The sequence below is a fragment of the Emericellopsis cladophorae genome, assembly GCF_022114955.1.
Source record: "Emericellopsis cladophorae strain MUM 19.33 chromosome Unknown NODE_15_length_399893_cov_118_242817, whole genome shotgun sequence".
Classification (NCBI taxonomy): Eukaryota; Fungi; Ascomycota; class Sordariomycetes; order Hypocreales; family Bionectriaceae; genus Emericellopsis; species Emericellopsis cladophorae.
Genome location: NW_026250940.1, coordinates 278,038 through 302,162, shown reverse-complemented (window position 1 = coordinate 302,162; position 24,125 = coordinate 278,038). Strand labels below are relative to the sequence as shown.

Here is a 24,125-nt window from a genome sequence, read left to right as displayed (position 1 = left end):
CCGCCAAATAGGAGCTTTGAGTCGCTTCCATAATTGGGACCGACAACCATGGAGCTGGAGATGAGCAGCGTCTTTGCGAGCGTGCAGACCTACCTAGCCCAGGAATGTGTGTGGGAAAGACGTCTGTGAAGGTAGTATATGCTTGTATATGTCTATGAGTCGTTCATGTGTATCGTCTAGTCCTAGTCTATGCACACCTCGTGACGCCTTGCTCGAAATGAAGGAAAACAAGAAAGCGGCAGGTCGGTTTCCTAACCTACGACTGCCGCCCAACAGAAAGAAAAGAAGGAGCTCAGAGCTCAGCTCTGCTCGTGCTCTGACTTTTTGCTGTTGTAGCGCGTCAAGCTGTGTCGGTTGCCTGCGCCCATCACAAAGTCGGGGATCGGAGGGAGGATCTCGACATCCGTGTCCGCCGCGCTCTCCTCATCCACTTCAAGGATACTGCCCTGCTCATCCCGAGGCTTCTTGATGCTTGGTGCCTCGAGAGAATTTCGGCGACTAAGGGGACTCAATGTGGATGCTGAGCTACTGCTGCGTAGGCGCCGCATAGACTGCATGCTTGGGCGGTGAGGAATTATCTTGCCGGCGTCCGGAGACGCTACGACGCTAGTCCCGGACGATGCCAACGGTGGCGGCGTTGGCGAATCTGATCGGAACAAGGGGTGGATGTTGGCTTCTTCGGCGGAGGGTGCTGGTGACTGGGTCCGTTGTCGTGATCTGCGCTCCTCGCCAACGGGGCTGAAACTGCGGCTGCGTTGCATGATGGGAGGAGGGGGTTCGAGGTCTGCGGCAAGGCTCATGGCAGGGTCATTGGCCACGGTCGGGCTGGCCGGTATCGTCTCGAGGAGACGCGGCTTGACGAGGCCAGGCGATGGCAGGTCTTGTGTATGCCGACTGTACAATGATGATTTGTCCGACCCGTCAGCACTGGGCCTCTGGCGTACCGTTTCCAGCGACTGAGGGCGCTGCTTCTCCGGCAACGGTGCTAGTTTTGTCTTTGAAGAGGCGTGGTGCAAAGAAGGTGACAAGGAAGGCCGGGGAGACGAGACGCCTTGATAGCCTGCCTTGAGCTCCTCCGTGAATCCACTCTCCATCGAACTCTTGGAATCTGTCTCTTGATTTTTGGCGAGGGAAGGCCGGGTGCGACTGTACGGGACCGACTTGAGCCGTGAGGTTGGCGATGAACGAAGCTCGGCATCGTTGTGCGCGGCTGCGTCGTCTTGATTGTCGGTCCGTCGGCAAAGGAAGTAGTGCGCAGCAAGGAAGCCCAGTTGACAGGCGACCGCAACGGCGAGAATGGTGGCAGTGGCACCGAGTTGAGCTTGGCTAGACCTGTGAGGGCCGACAGCTCCGGGTTCGTTGCTCAGACAAACGATGGTAGCGATGACCATGGCTGACGCAAAGAGACAAGCAATACCTGCGAGAGTGAATGAGGCGGCGAGACGTCTTGGCGATGAGCGTCGGAGGAGGGTCGCGAGCGCTTGTGAACAGGTCGTCAAAACGAACCATGCCAGCATGCTCAGGACGATGGCCTCGAGTATGGTGGCGATGATTGATGTAGCCCATACCGAGGATCCTTTCGTCGTCTGAACGGCCAGAACAATGCCATCGCATATGAGCGCAATGGTAGTGACCAGGGCCAAGACGCCCAGCCCCAAAGGAAGAGCTCGCTTCATGCCTCCACGAACTGTTGTCGAGCGTTCGATTCGCTGTCTCTGCGCTCACACCTTGTGCGGCGAGATCCGCAGGATGTCTGCACTGATAGGGGGTGACAGAAAGATGATCTTCCTAGGTTTCTCGATGTGATAGAAAGATGTGAAGCAACACCAAAAGCAGTAAGATGTTGGACGTCTTGTTGGCGCAGCCAACGAGTGGATTGTCAAGAAAGCCGGTATGTTTGTTGGTCAAGGGAGAGTTGAAGTAGAATGCTTCTACTGATGAACAATCGAAGCGGAGTGTCTTGAGCAACGATGGGGATCGTGAGAGATGTCGCGGGTGGCCAACGGAAGTGGCTTGCTGTGTGGTCGAGAGACAGTGTGGGGTGCAATAAGACACAAGAGGTCATATAAGACCCGACCAGAGACCTGAATCTGGATATGTGATCAGTCAGAAGCTGGTGATCAATGAGCGTGATCCTGCAAGATATCAAACGAGTGGAATAAGAGTCGAGTGGTTGCCAGTCAAAGGCGAGAGAGGGTCGGTCAACGCTTCATGTCACAGTCGAGCAGGAGGAAGAGGGACACTTGTAAGAGGATAGAGGTAGCAGTATCCACCTCGGAAACGACGAACAGGGCAAAAAAAAACAATACTACCGGTACTAAAATAATACAACGCAGTCTCTTTCATGCGCGATGTGGACTGGTTCAAGTTGGCACGCCCCAGCTGCCAGGCACGAAACTGCCAGAGGCCAGAGCATGACACGACCAGGTTCATGCCTGCAGGCTGCAGGTGATGCGATCCGCAGGGGAAGAGAGCCGGGCAGGTGGGGAAGGCATGTGAAACTTTGGCTCTGTGGCCCTCTGCTCTCAGTGGCAGGATGGCTCCGTGGTGAAATTGAACCAAGGCAGGGCGATGGCAGCCGTCCTGTGGCTTTCATGGAGTGAGCGAGCGAGCGAGCGAGGGTTGCTTCCTCTGCTGCGGACAAGCGTTTACTCCTCTTGATTCGCCCGGCGCATCGACCCAAAGCAGCCCATGAGCGATAGAAGCAATAGATGCAATTTATGATCTCGAGTGCAGGAGCATCATCAGTTACGTTGCTCAGTGGCTCAGTCCTCATGGGATGGTGATGTGGGCTCACCCCAGCGGAGAGGTGGTCCGCACCCACTTTTGCCATGTTGTTCACTTGCTGATCAACCTGTCAAAGGCAGGCGCGCGGGGGTCATGGAAAAGAAAATCTTGAGCGTGATTAATCTTCGTCGGCTTAGACGTCGCGGACCTTGTGGTCAGGCTGGGTCCCGGACTCCCGGATCGATCGAGACGCAACAATTGCCAGATCTGAGATGTGATTGTCAACAAATCGTCATCATACCAAGTATGCTCGTGCCAATGTCAAATAATTAGTGGGATAGGTCTCCATCGAGATGGGCCGGGCGCGATTGGACTGGACGCTTATGTGCTCATGAAAGCTGCACTTGTTTTGTGCGTGTTCCTGGCCCTGGCAGCTGAGCTACGGAGCACCAAGCGGGAAATATTAATAATGAATGCCCTGTCCCCGCCCTGCATGATTTTCAGGCACGCCGGTGTCTCAACGCGGACCGTGCCCTCTGATTGGTCTCGTCTAGGACGGCATCTTCCCGTGGGCCGTCTTCGACTTCCACCTCCACCAGTGCCTGAGCAACTGATTGATGCATTGCTTCTCCCGACCTCGGTGCGCGAAACCCATCTACTCTGCGGGCTCAGACCCTATGCATGCCTGCTGATCAGCCACTTCAGTACGGGTGAGAAGGGCACGCCAATGTCAAAGCACTGCCTCAAGTCAGTCTGCTGCTCCTGGTCAGGCTTCAGCAGGCTCGACGCAGCTTCAATGACTCGAGCGAGGCTGATCCCTGCTTGCCTCACCTTGAAGTTGAGGCTGGCTGGATGCTGAGCTGTCTCCCCCAGGTTCGGAGATGAACGTTGCTGGTTAGTACAACTGTACAAGGCAGTTCAGTTCAGTGACAGCCCGCCGCCCTTTCCGAGACAACCATGCGTGTTATGATTAATAATTTCTCGTTACTCGATCTGCTGCGGTAGATCATTAATCAAGATCGCGACAACCCAGTGACGCGGACATTCAACCTATGCACGTCATGACGACAAATGTAAATGTGAATGCACTCGTCATGTCGCTCTCTCCGAGGTCACAGCATCCTCGGGACCTCGAGTCAACTCAAATACCCAAGTAATTAATTACATTTCGCGCGGTCTCGACGGCTTGGGCGGTCTCTACAGAACCAACGCATCTCTTGCCTGAATTCGAGACGAGAACAACCCACAGCGATAGGGTATCAGGCGAGTAACGTACTAATTAAGCCCACAGGTGGCACGTCTGCAAGCAATTGATCCCATGCCATCATAAGGTCCAAAATGCTTCTTCTCATCGCCCCAAGATGAATTGACTGACTTGACTTGAGAAGTCGTTGGATAGTCGCGCGGCACGGTCCGGGCGCGCCTTAGAACTGAGGGTCGGGCAGAGACTAACAACGGTAGAGTCCTTCAGTTTGGCGGTAGCCCACAGTGTGAAATACTTTGTCTGGAGAAGGCGACGATGTTTTTTTGGGAAACGGCTTTCATTGCACGACCAAAGAAGCAACGAGGCTGCTTGGGTCTGCGTCAGAGTCCCGAAAACGTCGCAGGTCCCTGACGAAACATCTGGTGGTAAACCTTGTCGACGCCCTGATTGTTCAGCGTCCGGACTCCGGACGCGCCAATCGGCCTGTCCGTACGGTCACGCATCTGGACAGCCTAGCTTCTGATGCTTCAGTTTATTATGGTTTATTGTTGCAATAAACACAATTTTGTCGAAAAGGGCTGTCCAGATAGATGTAGAAGGCAGGTTCTGGTCAGGAGAATAGGTATGTTGTCACTCGGGGACGGGCATGGCCGTTGATGAAAACGTTCCGGTGCACATCATGCATATCAGTGCGATCAAGTCTCAAATACTCCGTTTCAGATTGCAATTCATAAAACTTATAAATGAGATATCATTCATCAAGTACCGTATATACAGACATATCTCAATGTTACACACTGCCGAGACGGCACTCGAACGGCCCTACAGGGTAGTCATTATCCTAACGACTCTTTGGTCGTCTCAGTCAAAGAAGGGGACGACGGGTTGAGGAACGCTGTTCAGTTAACACGACCAGCGATGAATAAACCATCGGCAACAGAAGAACACGCATGCGGTAGAATCATGGCTGAGTATAGCAAGTTGTCTTTTGTTTCGCTGTTAATATGTCTATATTTCTATATGCGCAGCTGTAACAAGCACAAGAAGTATAGAGAACCATCAGCCACCTGCTCCTCTAATTTCTCAAGATCAAGGAAACTGGAGGGAAGTTTTCAGCAAACACATCTCTTTGTCGAGATGTCTGCTTGCTGACCCTCCTAGTATGACATCCCCCTTTTGGCCAGTTTCAAGATGTCCCTTGCAACCTCGTCCCAGGTCCGACCCCTTCCGCAACCCCCCGACTTCGCGCGAATCGACGTTCGCCACTGTCGCACAAGACAAGGGGTATCGTGAGGGTAGGTAATGGAGCGCGTGCCGTTTTATCTGGAAAACTGCCGGGCAGCCATCTTCCGAGCGCCCACTGCAAGCTCGTTACCAAGGTTTCGTTGAGAACCGCGGGCCGTGGCCCGTCATCACTCAGGTGCGATTATTAGCGAGGTCAAGACGGAGGAAGGCTTTCCGATGCGAACCGTTTACGGTCACATCATCAGCGCTCCTGCGACATTTTTCTCGTGTTGGGCGTGGCAAGACTTGTTGAATGCGTCTTCCACTCACCACCCTTAGCTCATTCAGAACTTGAGCTCCTTGGGCTGCTCCCAGGTGAAGCTCTGGTTGGTGCCAAAGTGACCGTTCTTGGCGGTCTGCAGGTAGATGGGACGGTCGAGGTTCAGCTCACGGACAATGACACCGGGGCGAAGATCAAAGTTCTTGTTAATGATCTCGACGAGCTCGGCCGAGCTCTTGTCAGAGGTGCCGTAGGTGTCGACGTAGATGGAGAGGGGCTCGGCGACACCAATGGCGTAGGAGAACTGGACGAGGGCACGGCGAGCGAGCTTGGCGTTGACCAGCGACTTGGCGACCCAGCGGGCGAGGTAGGCAGCAGAGCGGTCGACCTTGGAGAAGTCCTTGCCAGAGAAGGCACCACCACCGTGGGCACCCCAGCCACCGTAGGTGTCCACAATGATTTTACGGCCAGTCAGACCGGCGTCACCCTGGGGACCACCAATGATGAAGAGGCCAGAGGGCTGGATCTGCAAAGGGAATTAGTCTCGTTTCGCCGACGATGCAAGCGGGGGTGAACTCACGTGGTACACAGTGTCCTCATCAAGGTACTTCGCGGGGATCGTCTTCTTGACGATCTTCTCCGTGATCTCCTCACGGAGCTGCTCGGTGGTAATGTCCGGGCTGTGCTGAGCAGAGACGACAACGGTGTGGACGCGCTTGGGAACGACGGCGCCGCCATCCTTCTGGTACTCAACAGTGACCTGGGTCTTGGTGTCAGGGCGCAACCAGGGAAGGGAGCCGTCGCGGCGGGCAGCGGACATGGCAGAGTTGAGCTTGTGAGCGAAGAGAAGGGTCAGGGGGAAGAGCTCGGGGGTCTCGTCGGTAGCATAGCCGAACATGATACCCTGGTCACCGGCACCGAGCTGCTCGAGCGCCTTCTCGTAGTGAAGACCCTGAGCGATATCAGGAGACTGCTGCTCAATGGCAACGAGCAGGTTGCAGGTCTTGTAATCGAAGCCCTTCTCAGAGTCATCGTAGCCAATGTCCTTGATGGCATCACGGACGACCTTCTGGTAGTCGAGGCGGGCGGTGGTGGTGATCTCGCCAAAGACCATGATCATACCAGTCTTGGTGGCAGTCTCGCAAGCCACCTTGGACAGCGGATCCTCGCGCAGGCAGGCATCGAGGATGGCGTCAGAGACCTGATCAGCGATCTTGTCGGGGTGGCCCTCGCCGACAGACTCGGACTGTGAAAGTGGTCAGCGCTTGATGTCGGCCAAAAAAAAGTTTCGGCTCAACCTACGGTGAACAGGAAGCTGTTCTCGAACTTTTGCACACCGGCAAGACTTTGGGCAGTCATTGTGACGGTATTTGTGTATAAACTCGTGGGAATTGGTCGAGTAATTGTCTGAATCCGCGTCTTCGTGTACGTGGAGAGGAGAATCGAAAGGGGTTTGGACTGGGGCTGAGAGAGGTATTTATCAAAAGACGGATCACGCAAGAAAAGAAAACTGAGGGCGATAATTAAGTACCTGAGCTAGCGCGGGGCGGCCTTCCCAAGGTGGGGTCACGGTTGAGGACGGGATTCAGTTCAGTCAGAGCAGTGAGGAGGGACTGGAGGCGGGGCATTGTAGCTTTTTGGCGAAAACCACGCATGTAAAAAGTGACATTGAGATAATATTCACGGCTGAGCCAGGAGAGACACTCAGGTCGAGTCTACAGACAACCTGACACCCGTCAGTTGTTACTACCTAACCTGACACCTGATACCTAGTGCTTAGCCTACCCTATAATAAATACATACCTTATATTACGACCCTAAAGCCTGACCTTGACCCTAAATATCCCTAACCTAGCCCTCCATTATAACTTAGTTTAAGCTATATAAATTAAAACAAAGCTTTAATTAGTTTCAAAGTAGTTTGAAGCTAGTTCGAAAGTAGTCCTAAATTGCCTTTATCGATAGCCGATAGGCCTTATCGACCAAAATCAGCCCCACGTTTCTAGTGATAGGTGTCAGGTGCACTGACCATGGGGGGTCAGGTAATCGCAACTCCCACAAATCACGGCTGAGTCAGGAGAGACCTGAGTCGGTCGTCGGCATGAACGAATCGAGGGGCCTCAAGGAATTAGGCGCGAGCCATGAGAGCAATTGGACGCATTGTTTTGCGCCACGTGCCTCTTCTAGTCGATACCCCTTGGTCCCCTAATCGTGGTCCATCCACTGATACTAACTCAGTACTCCAAGTAAGCGTGGAGTTAACGGTTCTACATCCGCACAGGTTTGGGTTGGCCAAGACGTAACAATACCTGGAAGGCAATGAGCACCTACGTCAGCATGTTGAGGACACCTCACCTGTAGCGATTTCTCTGCGTCTCCAATGGCAGCACGTATTTTGGAGACAGCTGCAGGCGGCAATCACCATCGGCTAGCGAAGCCAACAACTTGCCGACAGACTGTGCAGTCAGCAATTGCGTGCTCGCTCTTACGCCGCCAGCTCCCGACCCCACAGAGTTCAGTTGTGTCCGATCCGAGTCTTTTGCCGTTCCACTCTCAATGCATCCCTACGAGTACTCATCAGTTGAACCAAAGACTGGATTGCCGCCAATCCTGCGAAGCGCAGAAAACAGGTCTTCGTTTCTAACCCCCACCCATGCGTGGTGTTCATACAAAAAAAGTGTACACATGTCGTAATTCTACATTGTAATACAGCAGCCCCTGACATGCTAGCCCAGAGCCAGCCGCTTAGCGCTCGCCCATCATGTTCCTGATACCCTTCAGGTACCCCGCTGGCAATTCCTTCTCAACCTCCTCCCTGGTCAGCCACTTGAAGTCCGTGTAGCCAAGAGGATTGCCCTTCAGATCAGCCTGCCCGGCCATGATACGCCCCTTGAGCAAGAATGTCTTCTGCCCCTTGGACTCTACGGAGCCGTCAGCCTTAGTGACGGGTTGCCTGACGACGTGAGCTACAGGCACACGGCCGACGATCCAGGTGTTCATGTTGACGCCTGCAGCCTGGTCGAGAACCCTCTGGGCATTCTAGAATAAATATTAGCCTTGCTTGACAATCATGCAAACGATCAAAGGCTTTGGCCCAATGGTACGGGGCGTCTTACCGTGTGCAAGTTCTCGCCCTCTGGCACGACGTCAGCAGGGAAACCCCAGCCATCCTTGCCCTTGACCACCAGGTAGAGCGTTCGGTCAAGCGCGCGATCCAGCCTCTTCACATCGCCCTTCTTGTCTGCCTCGGTCTCTCGCCCGTTGGGCAGCGTCACTGGCGTCACGTCGGCCTCGGGGATGATCTCCGCGTCCTCGCTGATCCTCGTTTCCGCGTCCTTGAGCAGGCTTTTGATCATGTGGCTCTCTGAGCTCAACTCGTCCCCGACTCGCAGCTCGTCCTGCCACGCATCTGCGCCCTTGCCCTTGTAGGCACCCAGCTCCTTGGCGACCGTCCCCTCACGCTCCTTGATCTTCAAGTCCCATTCCATGCGTCTTGGCGTGTCGGGACGGAAGTAGATGCTGGGGATGAAAGCGCTATTCAATCGCTCCTCCAGACGCTTCTGGTAGAAGAAGAATGTATTTTCGAAAGGATGCAGTTTGCGAGTAAGCAGAGGAGCGCGGGTGAGGATCAGCCCAGAGCGAACATCGTATGCACCAGGAGACGTAACAGCTGGTGACGGTGGCGGAGGCACCTGAGTCGACTGGGGTATGGTCGGTTCCGCGGGCGATGTCGCGGCTGCTGGCGCTGAGTAGAATCGTGTCGTTGCGCAACGAGTGCACACGTTCGGCGAGGCTGTTGGCAGGATGAGTTAGCAACCGCTTCAATGCCTGGGGAGAAGATGTTCTCTCACAGAAGACTGTAAGTCTCAGGGCTTGGCTGCCCCTACTCGAAGCTGCCATGGTTGACATGAAACCTGACTGCTGTTGTCCTGTGCGATTGCTCGAGCAGCACGAATTCACATCCGCCGTCGCGTCTGAACTTTTTCTCCAGCCGCAGCATCACGGCCCGGGCCAGGGGTGGCTCCTCGACGTCCGCAAAAAACGCTGACTAATCACTTCGACACGGCTGACTGGCCTTGCCTGAGGCCCACGTAGAATTGTGCACAAAGTCTGCGGCCGCTTCGATCCCCCTCTCTTTTTCCCTTTTTCTTCCTTTCAAGGCACCATTTTCCTTATCGTCAAGACCTGTTCCACCTCCAGAACGTCCTGATCATTTACGAGTGCCGAGATTGAAGCCCAGAGCAGTCTTTTTTCGCTAGCGGCGCCTTTAGTTCTCCTACTCGGCTCTGTTAGATAGTTACTGCTGACATTCTCGCTCGACCTGACTTCGTTGCTGTGGTCCGGTCTCACATGCTGGTCAATGCGACACAGGGTGATACGAATCTACCGCGCTGTCATCATGATGCCTCCACGCTCATGCCGTCGCAGCAGAGCCAGTTCTTGTCAAGAACACGAAGATGACATGGTCTCAATACGCGGAATTCGAGCGATTCATCCCTCATCTTGGTGTAGAACGGAAGGCTAAACCCTTTTTTAGTCACAGAAGATTCAAGATGTGTTCGAATGTTCTATTGATTTGTCTACCACACGATGCAGACATTTCGACATGTCCAGATATATACGTAAAATCCGAACAGCTGCCATAGCTATACCTACGGCTTGTGATGATATCCACGACTCCTCCTGTTCCATCATGGTTCCTCGCGCTGTGTGCCAATGCAAAACAAAAATAACAACAAGTCGGATTCGCTATTACATGCTGGGTATCAAACCATCTCGAGCGCCGTCACTCGATGCCCTGAAACGCCCAATCTTTCGGTTACATAAATTCCAAGATCCCAATGTTGTATACGTCAAGTCGGCTCGCTGTTCAGCTTTAGGAGAGCTCGCTCGACCTCAGAAGAAGCCTTCGATTCCCACATCCGTCGAGTATCCTCGTCTAGCGAATTCGCATCACGAACCTCTTCGTATAATTTTCGCGAAACGTCTCGATTAATGGACGCATATTGGTCGGTGTTGAGTCTTTGTGCGTGCCAATGGGGCCGGAGCGCGCTTTTGACAATGTCGTTGATGCTCTTCTTTTCTTCTTGCGTGATCACGCTCCCTCTGGTTGGTGAATGTTCAGCAGCGGCGGCCTGCTGCGTTTGCCTTGCGTGTCGCGGGCGGTGTTGCTGGATTTCAGGTCTACGTCCCCGACGTTGCCGATTTGACCGACTGTCCGAATCACTTCCCTCGCTGCCGCTTCCACTTCCGCTGCCGCTACCGCTGCCATGACCATTGGCGTGTTTTCGAGCTGCCGCAGGGGAGTAGGGAGCAGGCGCAAACCTCGGCTCGATGTGCGTGCTAAGCGATAAGGTCGGAGATGATGGTCGACCTTGGAAGGGTGGCGGGCTCATTGACAACGCGCGAGGAGTGCCTGGATTGGATGGCGAAGGGGAGAGAACTGGCGATGAAGCGCCCGTGCGGACGAATCGACCGGGGACGATTGTGGACGTCTCATCATCCGACGTAGAGCTGGGCTCGAGCTCCTTCAATAATGATGACACCAAAGCCGGTCCTGTACCTTCAGGCCGTGCCGACGATCCGTTCACGATGGTGCCATGGCCGTTGGTAGTCGCGTCAGCGGCTGGCGTGGTCGACGGACCTGGGATTGGCGACGGTGCTGAGCCTGAGCCTGATCCCTCGGCATGGGTTGTGGCCAACCGTCTGGTCCGTGGACGCTTTAGCTTGCGCTCTGGCTCTTGTGTAGGCTCGGCCGGAGAAGCGGTGATGGAGCGGGTCTTGCGCTTCCGTGATCTTGAAGCTGTGCTGCCTTCCTCTGCTGCACGCGCAAGCTCGAATGCGCCCCAAGCTCGCCTTTCATCTCTGGTCTCTTGAGGTGGTGGTGGTGGAGGTGCGGGCTGGAGATGTTCGCTTATCGCCGGAGGGATGTTATGTGCGAACGCGTCTTGCGCACCCCAACGCTGGGCTATGTCGAATCGCTGTCGCCAACGCTCTACTTCTCGCCGATCCAACTGTTGGAACTGACGATATTGGCCCATCTCCTCGTCCTCGTCGTCGAAATTGTCCAGGTCTACTTCAGCAAGGTCGTATAAACGGCCAGCAAATTGACCCCACGGTCCTTGCCACTCAACATTTCGCGCCTGCTGACGGGCTCTTCGAAGGCGTGCTCGAGTTCGAACGTGGTAGCCTCGCCCGTTCCGAGGCTGTGATCGTGCGGTTCGACGACGACGGCTGGGCTGCGACTCGTTGGCGAAGTCTCCAGACTCATCACTCAGCTGAAATGCATGTCGACACTCCATGCAGTACCAGTCTCCGTCTGGGATATCGTCCAACCCTACGCAGTGTGTGTGGTAGGCAGCATCGCAGCTGTCGCATAGGAGGAGGACGTTTTCCTGCTCCGCAGAATTGCAGATAGGGCACGGGTTGCTCTGCTCGGGCTCTTCTTCCGCATTCTCGCCTAGCCACTGCTGGATATCGAACTCGGCGATTTGCTTCTTGTCTTCGACTTCGTATTGGGAGATGGCCGTCCCTGGTGGAAACTTAGAGTTAGTCCATGGTATAGCTGTGGATGGACTGTGGTTGAACCTACCGTCAACGCCATTGAAGACACGGACTATGTGGAAGATGTTCCTGCAGATGGGGCAGGTGTTTGTCTTTTGCGCCCAGGACCGGATGCACGCATCATGAATAATGTGCTCGCATCCGTCAAGGGCCGCGACAACATTGAGGTGATTTGCAGCTTCGTCATTTTCTTGTTTGTTGTTGTTTTCCGCGTCGACAGTGGTAGGTGGTACTTGGAGCACGCCGTCGGTCACTAAGGCCGGACCCGAGGATCGCGGGAGTGGAAGCGAGTCCAGGCATATAATGCACTGTTCTGGCTCAGACATGATGCCGATTAAAATGGTAGAGCTGGTATCTTAAAGGAAACATGTGAACTGGTAGCTCGACGTTCCGATACGTTATGGCACTGGTGACTCTGTGAAGTTGCCAAGCCAGAGATCCGCACGCTGATGCAGTTTGAAAGTGATAGGCAACAATGGGCGGAAATGATCGTGTCTGGCGTCAGTTGATGTCGGTCGAAGTGGTCCTCAGGCGGAAGGTGCAGCGCTTGCTTGGGGGGCTGTTGCGCTGGCGTCAAGTGGTGGAACCTTTTTTTTTTCGGGCCTGGCTGACAAGGGCAGTCAGTAACACCGATTTCGAAAGTTTGAAAGAGGAAGAAAAGAGGATGAGTCCTGGATAGACCGGGAGTCTCCTCAGAGACCAGCCAGAGGTGCTGCTGACTCGAAGCAACGGCCCAGTAATGGGTGACACTGGGCACTCGCGCTGCTGATAGTTGACGGGGATTGGGGAGGTCTGGTGGCTAGCAAGACACCGAAGGGAACAACGAAGAAGGAAAAGTAGCGGGGTCCAGTCCAGCTCAGTCCCTGGCTCGCTACCGCCAGCCGCGCTGTACCTTTGGATTCCAGGTGGGCTGCCTGGCCCTTGAGCCGACTGGATTCGTACCTGTACTTGTACGTGTAGTGCCTGACAGCGACACGCCTGCGTGACACGATAAGGTGATCTTCTAATCTCCACGTCAGAACAGCTTCTTTCACTTTGTCAACTTTTTTTAAACGTACATGTAGAATGGGTTGTGGGGGACTCGTACCGCGTTGTGAAACTCTTCCCACCAATACAGGTGCCTTTGATCGTTATGGGGTGTCTTTTCAGGCGCACAGTGCTTCCACCCTTCGATTGGAACCCAGGGCAGTTGGAGGCAAGCCGAGTACGAATAGTGAGCACTTATTGAGTGTACCGTACGCAGCAGACAAAGGTTGCGGAGACTGACGAGATTGGGCGGTATCCTGATCTGTGTAAAGCACTCAGGTGAGTCGGCACAAATCTGCAGAGTGTAGTCTCAATCCCTGGTGAGGCGGCAAAGTGACGCCTGTAAGACATCGATGAAGGTCGTCAAGCAAGGTACTATCTCCAATTTAGTTACGCACGCTCTGCTGCTGACTTTACTATTGCTGAGATGCACGTGTGACCATTTTCAGTCACCACAGCGCCCGCGCCAAATCGGGATCAGCCAAGGCACGAGACATTCGTCCGACCATCGTGACCAGCCTCGCAATGAGCTCAGCGCATTGGGGCTTGCCAAGTCGCATGCGCAAACCTTGAGAAATAGTAGATCCTTTATCCTGCAACGCGAGTATGGCATGCTTCAATCTTTCAATTTAACCTTCTAGTTAGTTAGTGAATAGATGCTCCGACCCTGACAACACAGCGACAATCGTACTGTCATTGATTAGCTCGGCAACCATCACACCGCCAACTTGTCCCCATCCTTGCTGGGCCCATGTATCGTGCACCACCCTCAAAGCCTGTCGTATGCTATCACGCGTGAAAAACTCAAACGACTTCCAAGGTATCGACGCAAGTGCGCTGAGTGGCAGAGGCAGCGTCATCGCGTTGGTGCGTTTCCTCAGCACAATGAGTCAAATTAGGAATTGTCTAACGCATTCCCTTCTCATGTCCAGCATTCTAGGAACTTCGCTGACAGAATGACTGCTTTGCAAACTCGAAATACAGCGAGACGCAAGATCGGTGGGATGCAGCGTCCGACACCTCTCGAGAGCATTCAAGAGATCTTGCTCGGCAATCGCGGACACAAATCTGCCACGAAGCCTCTGACCAGGCACGACCCGGGTGGCCTGGGACATGTTTAGCGACCGGTAACATTATCTGAGCGCAGTTTCCCGTAGATTCCTTGGGTGTCATGAATTTCTTTTCGCATTTGCCTATCGACCAGCGTCTAGTTCGTCTCGTTGGGCGAATAGGGTCCCAACGTCCAATCGTCATAAGCACTCGTAGTATGCGAAGGCACGAGTCAATCCTTGAATGAAAAACCATTCCATTCCGTTTACTACCCCCAGGACACCGTTCCGAAAAGTGAAGCCGAAATTCGAAATGCTCTTTCGCGCCCTAGTTCCCCTCCATGCTGAAAACGACAAGAGGTTTAGACCTCAGCGATCTCCCGGAGACGGCGGAGCGTCGAGCGGGTGGCAGCGGCGGCAGGAGTGCTACAGTGAAGGGTCAGTGCATGTGCAGACAGCAAGTCCGGTCAAAGAGGCCACGTACGAGACGGTGTAGGCACCACCAGCGACAACGCGCTTGCAGCCCTTGCAGTCCCAGATACCGACAGCCTGGCGGCGGACGGTGACCTTGCCGCAGAAGGTGCAGGTGTACTTGGCGTGCTGAGTGATTTCCATCTTCTTTACCTGCTTACGCAGGGAGGCACCGTAACTGGAGGGCGTGTTAGTTGGGTCGGCCTTCCAAAGCGTCCATCATCACTCGTCTGGTGTCGTCGAAACAAATCGGTCGTGCCGGTGTACTAGAGTGCTGTCCAAGACCGATAATTCGACGATAGCATTCCAGATTTATACATCGCATAGCTTGAATCGGTTCGTTCGGCGTTGTGCTGTGCAGTCGCAATTCGTTTCGAGGATCGCAGACGGCTTGAGGGATTGTGGGAGGCGGCCGTGGTAAGACTTACCGGGTACCATATTTACCGCTGCAGCATTGTCAGTTTATAATTCATCATTTGAGGAGTAGTGATACGTACGTGACACCGACCTTCTTTGTGCGCTTGGTCATCTTGACTGATTTGTGGTGTGTTGGCGACGAGGATTGAAGTGATCGTGGGAGGGCGGTAGTTGCTGGATGCCGCCCGAAAATGTCCTCGGGGTGGGAGTTGTGAATTTTGCTTAGGGCAAGCACGTGAGTGGGGGAAACTGTCAAAATGCTGGTGAGTGTTGATGACTAAGGCAAGACTGCACTTGCACTCGCACTCTAGTTCTGTCATTGATCACGTGACGCCTTGAGATGAGTTTCGACTAATTCAGCTCACTGGCCTTCGTCATCGGCAACACCATAACGTCACGATCACGCTCACGCGCATATGTGTTCGGCTATTAGCGATTGCTGCTTTCAGAGGACTTGAGAATGGGTAGCGCGCGTCATGGGGCATCTATGCGTCTTGTATAGCACTTCTACCATCCGTACATATCAAGCTGTGACCGCCTTGATTGGTGGCCGTCGTGAAGCTCCGATGAACTGGAACCATGTTAAAATATGATGAGCTTTGGTGCTCAAGCACGCGTCGCCAGTGAATCAATAGGCAAAGTCCGTGATTCACTTGAGATGCTCGCGCGTTATCAGATGTCTTTGGAGCTTGCAGATCCCTTCTGACAATGGGTGAAACGCCTCGGCTCATTGACCAGCGATGACGGAGTTGCGGATTCGCCTCACGGCTCTGGGGTACATGTACTTCATACAACTCACTTGAGGAAGGTCTTCGCATTCTCAACTTGCTCAAATTCCACCGCCTCGAGGCTGCTTTATTGATCCAATTCCATTTCGGTATCGCGCTTTTACCCTGTACAAGATGCCTTTCAAAGAGCACGGCCGCCAGTATGACCTTGTTGTCCTCGGCGCTAGTGGTAAGGAACTCGACTCCAGCTTCATTGCGGCAGCAAGTGACTCACCCCATTGAATAGGCTACACTGGCCAATTGACAGCCGAACATATCGTTACTCATCTACCGACGAATCTCAAATGGGCTCTCGCTGGCCGCTCGCCTAATAAGCTCCAGGCTGTGGTCGAGCAATGCAAGCAGCTCAATGCAGACAGGCAAGCTCCAGGTATACATGTCAGATCACGGTGCCGTATCATACGGTGCGAATTAGGCCTCTTCTTGCTGACTGGCAACGAACAGGCATCGAGCTGGCTGATACCAACAATGAAGAGCAGCTCGTGGAGCTAGCGAAGAAGACGCATATTCTCATCACCACTGTCGGGCCTTATTGCATCTATGGAGAGAAGGTCGTCAAGGTTTGTGCTGAGACAGGAACACATTATCTCGATTGCACAGGCGAGTTCCCATGGGTTCGCAGTATGATTGAGAAATACGAGAAATCGGCACAAGCGAGCGGTGCTCTTCTGTTTCCTCAGTTCGGTATCGAGTCGGCGCCGGCCGATTTGTGCGCGTATCTCCTGGCTCAGTCGGTGCGCAAGGAGACGGGTTCTACCTGCAAGGATGTCACCCTGACCATTGCCGAATTGAAGTAAGAAACCTGGCAGCTACCTGATTGGGATGGAGAGACTGACCATGAGCACAGTTCTGCCCCGTCCGGTGGCACTCTCGCCACAGTGCTGAGCATCTTTGAGAAGTTCTCACTCGGAGAGGTTCGAGCTGCAACAGGGCCGTACGCTCTTTCTCCCATCAAACACACAGAACCGTCAAGGAAGCCCAGTGGCATCCTTCAAACGATCTTTGGGTCGCACTACGTCCCAGAACTGGGATCTCTGACAACTTCGCCTGCGGGTTCCACAGATGCCACCCAGGTTGAGCGATCATGGGGCCTTTTTGCAACCACCCCTAGCCTTCAGAGCCAGCAGTACGGACCAAACTTTAGGTTTGCCGAGTACTATACCGCCAAGAGCTGGCTCGCTGGTGTCGGAATCCACTGGGCGCTCCTTTTCGGAGGTCTGATGCTGGCCATTGTGCCTCCAGTCAGATCCCTGGTCAAGATGTTCGTTTATCAGCCGGGGCAAGGGCCTGAGAAATCAGGACACCACAAGGAGTCCATCGAGTACCGTGGCTTTGCGCATCCGGATGTGCCCAAAGCAGATTCCAACTCAAGCAAGAAGGCGTACGTCAAGGCGAGATTCGAGGGCGGCAGTATGTACTATTGTAAGTTCGCCCGTCCAATCAGTAAGAATGACGTGCTGACGACCAGTGACTGGACTGCTACTTGCTCAGGGCGCTTTGACGCTCCTGGAAGAGGATGTCCAGCTTGAAGGAGGTTTCTATACGCCAGCGTGTCTTAAGCAGCCTCTGGTCGATCGCGTTAACAAGGCAGGATTCAAGACGGAAACGCGCATACTTGCCTGAGCACTATCGCCGTAAATTTGTATCCAAAGCCAACCGTCAGTGGAAGCCAACGAGAAGCGAAGGCGTGGAGGCACAGAAAGAAACTCTCTCCTTCAGCTTCAGCTGTGAAAGACATTAGTCTTATACAGCTTTGGCAATACACATTTGGGTTCAGTTCTTCCGAGTGTCCTCATTTCGTTGAGAATTTATGCTGCCGACACGGCTGCTTCTCCATGTGTGAGAACGGTTGACCGCGCCAGTGGCGGCCAATATAAGAGCAGAGTACATAACCTGTAACTGACACGCCAAAAAGGACCTCTGGAATTTTTCGCGTGCTTAAAGTGACTTACACCTGCCACATCAGACTTGATCGTTCAGCGGTAGAACTGTTGGATGTCTAGCGTACCCTAAGCCTCATTTGTATCGAAGCGAAGTACAAGTACACTACGTAGTTCGCGGTGTGACAATGATGGTTGGATTATCATGGTGTCCGGATTTGACGTTTTGTGGACCATCGATGAACCGCCATGATCACGAACTCAGGCTCACTCTCGCCTAGCCCAGTGCCAGCCCAACAACGTGCTAGGCTAATCCGTGCAGCTGCAGCCGAAGTGGAGCGAACGTCATCCCCCAAACTCCAAAGTTCAAACCATCCATGTCTTTGGCTACCACCCTTACTACCTTGCGGAAACTCTGCTTTCAGTCGCTTGTTTTTTTCTGGAACGCTTCGGTGGCATCCTCAACAAGCATTTCACTGTTTTAACGCGAGGGTCTATGATCAGCATGCCTGGTGCCAATTGAATTCTTTCTTTCACACCAGAGCGTCCGAAAGGTCTCAGCTTCAAATTCCACCGTCATGGATCGACACCACTCCAGTCCAAACGCAGGCGTGGCCACGTCTTCTGATGCAAGCGAAAACACGCCGCTGCTAATGAACTCGGGGAGTCCTCGTCCCAAGGGTCCTCGGAACGTCACATTCAGCGCCAATCCCGTCACCCGAACCATCGAACCCGAGTCGAGTCGAGCGCAACCCAAATCAGGGCAACAAGTACCTGGAACAACCAACGTGGCTGTTGGCTCCGGAGGTCCGCCAGTGTTGTCAAATTTCAACAGTAAACTACGGAGGAGAAATAGTCACAGTGCTGTACCAGCTTCAGCGACTCTACACATTGGGCCGAAGCAGGGCGCACAGCGAAGTACAAAGAAGACTGAGAAACTTAAACTCCTCCCCAATCCCGAGCTCGACGAGGATAACACCGACGAGGAGAGCGGTCGCGATGTCTACTCTCAATACACGCGCATCAAAGATCCCACTGCCAGGAGGGACGCTGCCAGGCTGGGTAAAGCAGACCGTGACAGACTACCGCGTGTCACCGCATACTGTACCGCCAACCGGTATGAGATGGAAGGGCTGCAGCGGTTTCTAAAGGGGCGCGGCAAGAACAGGGGCGCGAACCCCAAGCTCATCGACGAGTGCATCTACACGCCTTATAGTTACGGCAAGACACCCCAGACCCGTCCGCTGCCCCCGCCGCCGCCTGTACCACTGTCGGCAGAACCTCGCCCGGACCCAGTGCAAGTATACGAGAGGAGGCATTCAACGGGCGGCGACTCAATAGAGGACGAGCAACAGCGTCGCGAAACCTTCATGGACGGCCACCCGGATGCGCCAGATGAGAGTGATTATGCGGATCAAAGCGCTATCGATGTCGACGTTGGGCCACTCCATGGCGATACGCTTCTGGGACCCAGCATAGTCGATGATGAGCGCCCCGTCACAGAAACCATACCAGACCTGGACATCACGGTCCACACTCCCGAGGTCTTTCTCTTCGACTACGGCGTGGTAGTTATATGGGGCATGACAGAGATCCAGGAAAAGAGGTTCCTCAAAGACATTGCCAAGTTTGAGCTTGAGAAACTCGCGCCCGACGACGTGGAGACGGAGCACTTCAACTTCTACTACACGCATGAGTACCAGGCGCGTATCTACAATGACTTTATCACTCTTCGAGACAAGAACAACTATATGACGAAGCTGGCGATATCGCACGCCTTAGCTCAGAGCGTCAAGGTGAGCGCATGCTCGTGCATTCTTTTGAGAGATCCGGCTGACAAGTGTGTCCGACAGACCTCCCTTTTTGAAGAGTTGATCGCATCAACGGTTGATACCTGCAAGGACATCCCAACACAGATTGCCTTGACCGGTAAAATCGCTCTGACTCGCTCCCAAATCAACATGCAGATTGGCGAGCTGTTCATCCTACGTATCAACATCCATCTTAACGGTTCTGTGCTCGACACGCCCGAGCTTTTCTGGGTGGAGCCCCAACTCGAGCCCGTCTACCAAGCCGTGAGGAGTTACTTGGAGATGGATCAGCGTGTCGGCCTTCTCACTGAGCGCTTAGACGTGATTGCCGATCTGTTGGCTGTCTTGAAGGACCAGCTGAGCCATGGTCATGGCGAGAAGCTAGAGTGGATTGGTGAGTCAAGCTTGCCTGTGCGGGATAGTGTCCGTCGCTAACAGAATTAGTGATTGTGTTGATTGCTGCCGAGATTGTTGTCGCAGCCGTCAACATCGTGGTAGATCTATACGCTGGGGAGTAATGGTCCCCAGGTCATGACCGCCCATGGTGGAATGGGACAGGACACAACAGCCGGCAGGCCCAGAGGTATCTCGATGCCTTCAATTTGTATGTTCGATATCAGAGAGGACTGTAGAAAGCGAGGCTGTACGGCGCAGGTACACTGGTTTTTTTTTTTTTTTTTTTTTTTTTTTTTTTTTTTGGCGAATTGCATTCGATCTATTGTATCAAATGTCCGTTACCACCATAAACGCCTCGCAATTAATGAACCTTTTGATCCCAATCACCCGTGGTCAAGACCAATTCCCTCCCCGTCCACACTACCTGCCTGCTCCAGGATATTGTCACATTATTCGGCCCCTGCGTCTGGTGTTTTTCTTGCGCTCGCGTCGTCGTCCGCCATCTCAATGTCCTCGTCTTTAGCCTCAGCCTCGGTCTTGCCGACATCTGCCGCCGCTTCAGACGCTTCTTTCTCAGCCATCCCCGTGGCGGTCTGTGACTCCGACTTCACCTCGGGTTCTCTGGACTGCTCCTCAGCCTGGGACTGGCCTTCTTCGGCATCTGCCGCCTTGCGCTTGGCTAAGACTTCCTCCACGAGCTTATTTCTCATTGCCGAATCCTCTTCCCATGTCTTGATCAGCTTCTCTTCCGATTCTTGCTCAGCGCCTTCCGAGGCGCGGTTCGCGTCGAGGTATTGCTCGAAAGCCTGGATCTCTTCGGGCGCTGCCGTGGTCGCATCCCAGCGGTAGGCGATTGCTTCGTCGTCTTCGCCTGCTTTGCGATTGCCGCGCTTCATACGGAGTGGCTTCTCTTTTGGCTTTCGGGGGTTAGCATCCGCGTCATTGAGTGTACTGTTGAGGTTTCTGTCGTCCGCGAATGACATTTGCTGTTCCTAGTAGACGCGGAAAAGGCGCTTTGATCAATACTGTAAAAGCTTCTCGCGCAGGAAAAACAGGCAACTGTTGCAGTAGCGAGACGGACTGGAGAATACCGTGCGGAACACGATGGAGGGACTGGTCACTACAAGGAGAGGGGGGTCTCGTGGCATACCGTGGGTGGTGGACTGGGGCTTCCCTCCGAGTCTTCGACATTGGTGCTTGTGCGCTTGGCAAGCTGCTCAAGCAGAAAGGCGCGCTCGATGCGGAGACGTTCAATCTGGCGCTTCGATCTGGCGAGCCGGAGGCGCGCGGCGTCGTTGGCCTCTTCAACCTCCTTGGTACGACTTTTGAGCTGGACGCATTTCCGACGATAGGCTTCTTCGACAGAGGGCGGGAGAGTCGGGGGCACCGCGTGGGCTGTAGATGCAGCAGTCTTGTCAGCGGTGCCAAGTTCTGAGTACTTGCGCTTGGGTGGCATGATGCGACGGTTGCCGAGGCCGATCGATGGATGCAGCTTGGGGGTGGGAGCTAGGGGGATGAAGCTTCGAGGTCGTACGATGCAGCAAGAAAAGTCAATGTAAAGCGACGCGACTCGACTCACCAGATTGGGGCGCCATGGCGGGCACTAAGCTGATTCAAGAGTGTCTCTGAACTCTGAACTGAACTCAAGGGAGACCACGGGTAGCAGGACTCGGTGCGCTCAGGCCCGCAATGGGAATGGATGTTTGTCGTTGATCGGATGATATATCTTTGTCGGTGGGCCAATGGAGACTCAATCGACAATGCTCGACTGGTTCAACGGTGAAAGCGAGCGACTTATCAAATACTGTTCTAACGATGTAATGACGCTGGAAAATGTACAGAAAAGGAAGGCCTGGACGCGACTGAGGCTGACGTTCTCCTGCGAATGGAACTTAAAGTTGGCGGCGGCGTTAACCAGGTACCTCCAGTGGCACCTGCACACCGATGTACCGGAAGTAGCCCAGTATCAGCAACTATACCTCCAGCAGCACGTCAATTTCCTGACTGTCGCCTGCCAATCTCGCAGTGAAAATATTCTATTCATTCATCTCTCACAACCTGGAACACCCACTTCATCTTGTTATCATGCCCATGTAAAAGAGAATCGCGTCCTCAAAGTCCACTTCCTTTGGTATTAAAGCCACCCCAGCCGGAGCGGATCAACTCAGCCCGGAGGGGCGCTGTCCGCCGTCACGGTCACTAGCAGTAGTGGGGCACATCGAACCACACAGCCTAAGATTTTCTAAGAGCGGTGATCCAACAGGCAGCTCCAGTCCAGGTTGATTTCCAAGAAGCTGGAGACACCCATCCTCATTCATTTTGCTGTATAACTGTCATTCGCATACAGCAAACATGTCTCTCAACATTCCCAACGCGCCCAACGCCGGCCTGTTCAAAGGCGGCTACAACAAGTAAGTTCTAGTTCTATTCTTTTCCCCGGGAGTCCACCCCACCATCGAACGTTGGCAGCTCCCAAGATAGGGGTCACGACGATGCTAACCACCACTATCATAGCTACGATGCCGAAGATGGCGCCGTCATGCGCAATGTCGAGGCCTGCCGTGCCATCTCGTCCACAGTCCTGACGTCCCTCGGTCCGTATGGTCGCAACAAGATCATCATCAACCACCTGCAGAAAATGATCCTCACATCCGATGCCGCCACCATCCTTCGCGAGCTCGAAGTCGTCCACCCCGCCGCAAAGCTGCTCGTCATGGCCTCCCAACAGCAAGAGTCCGAGATGGGCGACGCGACGAACCTGGTGATCATCCTGGCCGGCGAGCTGCTGCGCAAGGCGGAAGATCTGCTACGCATGGGCCTAAAGGCCTCCGACATTGTCATTGGCTACGAGAAGGCACAGAAATTTGCCCTCGAGACCTTAGAGGAGCTCACAGTAGACAAGGTGGAGGATCTCCGGGACCAGGAGGAGCTGAGCAAGGCCATCAGGACGGTCGTCGCGAGCAAGCAGAACGGCAACGAGGACTTCCTCGCCGATCTGGTTGCCGAGGCTGTGCTGGCTGTCCTGCCCAAGAACCCCCTCAACTTCAGCGTGGACAATGTCCGCGTCGTCAAGATTATGGGCGGCAGCCTGGAGCAGAGCAAGGTGGTCAAGGGCATGGTCTTCCCCAAGGAGCCGGATAGTTCCATCAAGAAGGTCAACAAGGCCAAGGTCGCCGTCTACACATGCCCCATCGACAGCAGCCAGACCGAGACCAAGGGAACGGTCCTGCTGCACAACGCAAAGGAGATGATGGATTTCACACAGGGCGAGGAGTCGCAACTCGAGTCCTCCATCAAGGAGATTTACGACTCGGGCGTGCGGGCGGTCATTGTCGGCGACCGCGTGGGTGATCTGGCCATGCACTACCTGAACCGCTTCGGCATCCTGTGCATCAAGATCCTCAGCAAGTTCGAGCTGCGCAGAGTGTGCCGCGTCGTCGGCGCCACGCCTCTGGCGCGGTTAGGTGCCCCCATGCCCGACGAGATGGGCAGCATCGACGTTGTCGAGACCCTTGAGATTGGTGGTGACCGCGTCACAGTCTTCCGCCAGGAGGACGAGGTCACCCGCACAGCTACGTTGGTGCTCCGCGGCGCCACCCAGAACCACCTCGACGACATTGAGCGTGCCGTGGACGACGGTGTCAACGTTGTCAAGGCCATTACTCGTGATCCCCGTCTTGTGCCTGGCGCTGGTGCCACAGAGACCCAGTTGGTCGAGAGGATAACGGCATTTGGCGAGAAGACGCCCGGTCTCAGCCAATACGCCATCAAGAAGTATGCAGAGGCTTTCGAGGTTGTGCCCCGCACCCTTGCCGAGAGCTGCGGCCTTGATGCCACCGAGGTGCTGAGCAGGCTGTATGCCGCGCACCATAAGAGCGAAGACTGGGACACAGGTGTTGACGTTGACGTACGCTACATGAAACACCCCCCACAATGTCGATCAAGAACGATGCTAATTGGGACACAGAACGATGACGACACCGGTATCCTCGATGCGAAAGAGGAGGGTATTCTCGACCTTATGGTGTCGAAGTACTGGGCCATCAAGTTGGCCACGGAAGCCGCACGCACAGTCCTCTCTGTTGACCAGATTATTGTCGCGAAACAAGCTGGAGGGCCCAAGCCCCCCGGCCCCAACCCTGTGAGCACTGCACCTCTGAACCCCCTATCACATGCAGATCGATGGAAAGGCTAACCACAGACTCTTTGTAAGAACTGGGATGAGGACTAAGCGACGACGATCTGAACAAAATTGGGCCAAGGGGATGTGCGAAGCGTGAGGGGAGAT

At 54.2% G+C, this 24,125-nt stretch overlaps 9 protein-coding genes across 9 annotated transcripts; 3 read left to right on the top strand and 6 right to left on the bottom strand.

Moving 5' to 3' along the window:
* Positions 1-299: 299 nt before the first annotated feature.
* Positions 300-1,676, bottom strand: J7T54_002442 (uncharacterized protein; the record flags this gene model as incomplete). The annotated part of the gene is made up of 1 exon (XM_051505622.1): positions 300-1,676. One exon carries the CDS (start codon positions 1,674-1,676, stop codon positions 300-302), a length of 1,377 nt encoding a protein of 458 aa, XP_051363061.1.
* Positions 1,677-5,499: 3,823 nt separating this feature from the next.
* J7T54_002441 (uncharacterized protein) lies at positions 5,500-6,794 on the bottom strand (the record flags this gene model as incomplete). Its single annotated transcript, XM_051505621.1, has 3 exons — positions 5,500-5,961; positions 6,016-6,681; positions 6,738-6,794. 3 exons carry the CDS (start codon positions 6,792-6,794, stop codon positions 5,500-5,502), a joined length of 1,185 nt encoding a protein of 394 aa, XP_051363060.1.
* A 1,386-nt stretch (positions 6,795-8,180) lies between these two features.
* J7T54_002440 (54S ribosomal protein-like protein) lies at positions 8,181-9,435 on the bottom strand (the record flags this gene model as incomplete). Its single annotated transcript, XM_051505620.1, has 3 exons — positions 8,181-8,474; positions 8,552-9,228; positions 9,396-9,435. 3 exons carry the CDS (start codon positions 9,433-9,435, stop codon positions 8,181-8,183), a joined length of 1,011 nt encoding a protein of 336 aa, XP_051363059.1.
* A 1,095-nt stretch (positions 9,436-10,530) lies between these two features.
* J7T54_002439 (PHD and RING finger domain-containing protein-like protein) lies at positions 10,531-12,325 on the bottom strand (the record flags this gene model as incomplete). Its single annotated transcript, XM_051505619.1, has 3 exons — positions 10,531-10,778; positions 10,999-11,967; positions 12,028-12,325. 3 exons carry the CDS (start codon positions 12,323-12,325, stop codon positions 10,531-10,533), a joined length of 1,515 nt encoding a protein of 504 aa, XP_051363058.1.
* A 2,111-nt stretch (positions 12,326-14,436) lies between these two features.
* J7T54_002438 (large subunit ribosomal protein L37Ae) lies at positions 14,437-15,074 on the bottom strand (the record flags this gene model as incomplete). The annotated part of the gene is made up of 3 exons (XM_051505618.1): positions 14,437-14,500; positions 14,559-14,723; positions 15,043-15,074. The coding sequence occupies 3 exons, from the start codon at positions 15,072-15,074 to the stop codon at positions 14,437-14,439; spliced, it is 261 nt and encodes an 86-aa protein (XP_051363057.1).
* A 790-nt stretch (positions 15,075-15,864) lies between these two features.
* J7T54_002437 (putative trans-acting enoyl reductase-like protein) lies at positions 15,865-17,373 on the top strand (the record flags this gene model as incomplete). The annotated part of the gene is made up of 5 exons (XM_051505617.1): positions 15,865-15,919; positions 15,977-16,120; positions 16,195-16,543; positions 16,598-17,160; positions 17,219-17,373. 5 exons carry the CDS (start codon positions 15,865-15,867, stop codon positions 17,371-17,373), a joined length of 1,266 nt encoding a protein of 421 aa, XP_051363056.1.
* A 910-nt stretch (positions 17,374-18,283) lies between these two features.
* On the top strand, positions 18,284-19,959 carry J7T54_002436 (Sporulation protein-like protein; the record flags this gene model as incomplete). The annotated part of the gene is made up of 4 exons (XM_051505616.1): positions 18,284-18,437; positions 18,510-19,426; positions 19,484-19,835; positions 19,886-19,959. 4 exons carry the CDS (start codon positions 18,284-18,286, stop codon positions 19,957-19,959), a joined length of 1,497 nt encoding a protein of 498 aa, XP_051363055.1.
* Positions 19,960-20,286: 327 nt separating this feature from the next.
* Positions 20,287-21,432, bottom strand: J7T54_002435 (hmg box protein; the record flags this gene model as incomplete). The annotated part of the gene is made up of 3 exons (XM_051505615.1): positions 20,287-20,754; positions 20,988-21,343; positions 21,417-21,432. 3 exons carry the CDS (start codon positions 21,430-21,432, stop codon positions 20,287-20,289), a joined length of 840 nt encoding a protein of 279 aa, XP_051363054.1.
* Positions 21,433-22,189: 757 nt separating this feature from the next.
* On the top strand, positions 22,190-24,068 carry J7T54_002434 (uncharacterized protein; the record flags this gene model as incomplete). The annotated part of the gene is made up of 4 exons (XM_051505614.1): positions 22,190-22,248; positions 22,352-23,744; positions 23,805-23,978; positions 24,051-24,068. 4 exons carry the CDS (start codon positions 22,190-22,192, stop codon positions 24,066-24,068), a joined length of 1,644 nt encoding a protein of 547 aa, XP_051363053.1.
* Positions 24,069-24,125: the final 57 nt, after the last annotated feature.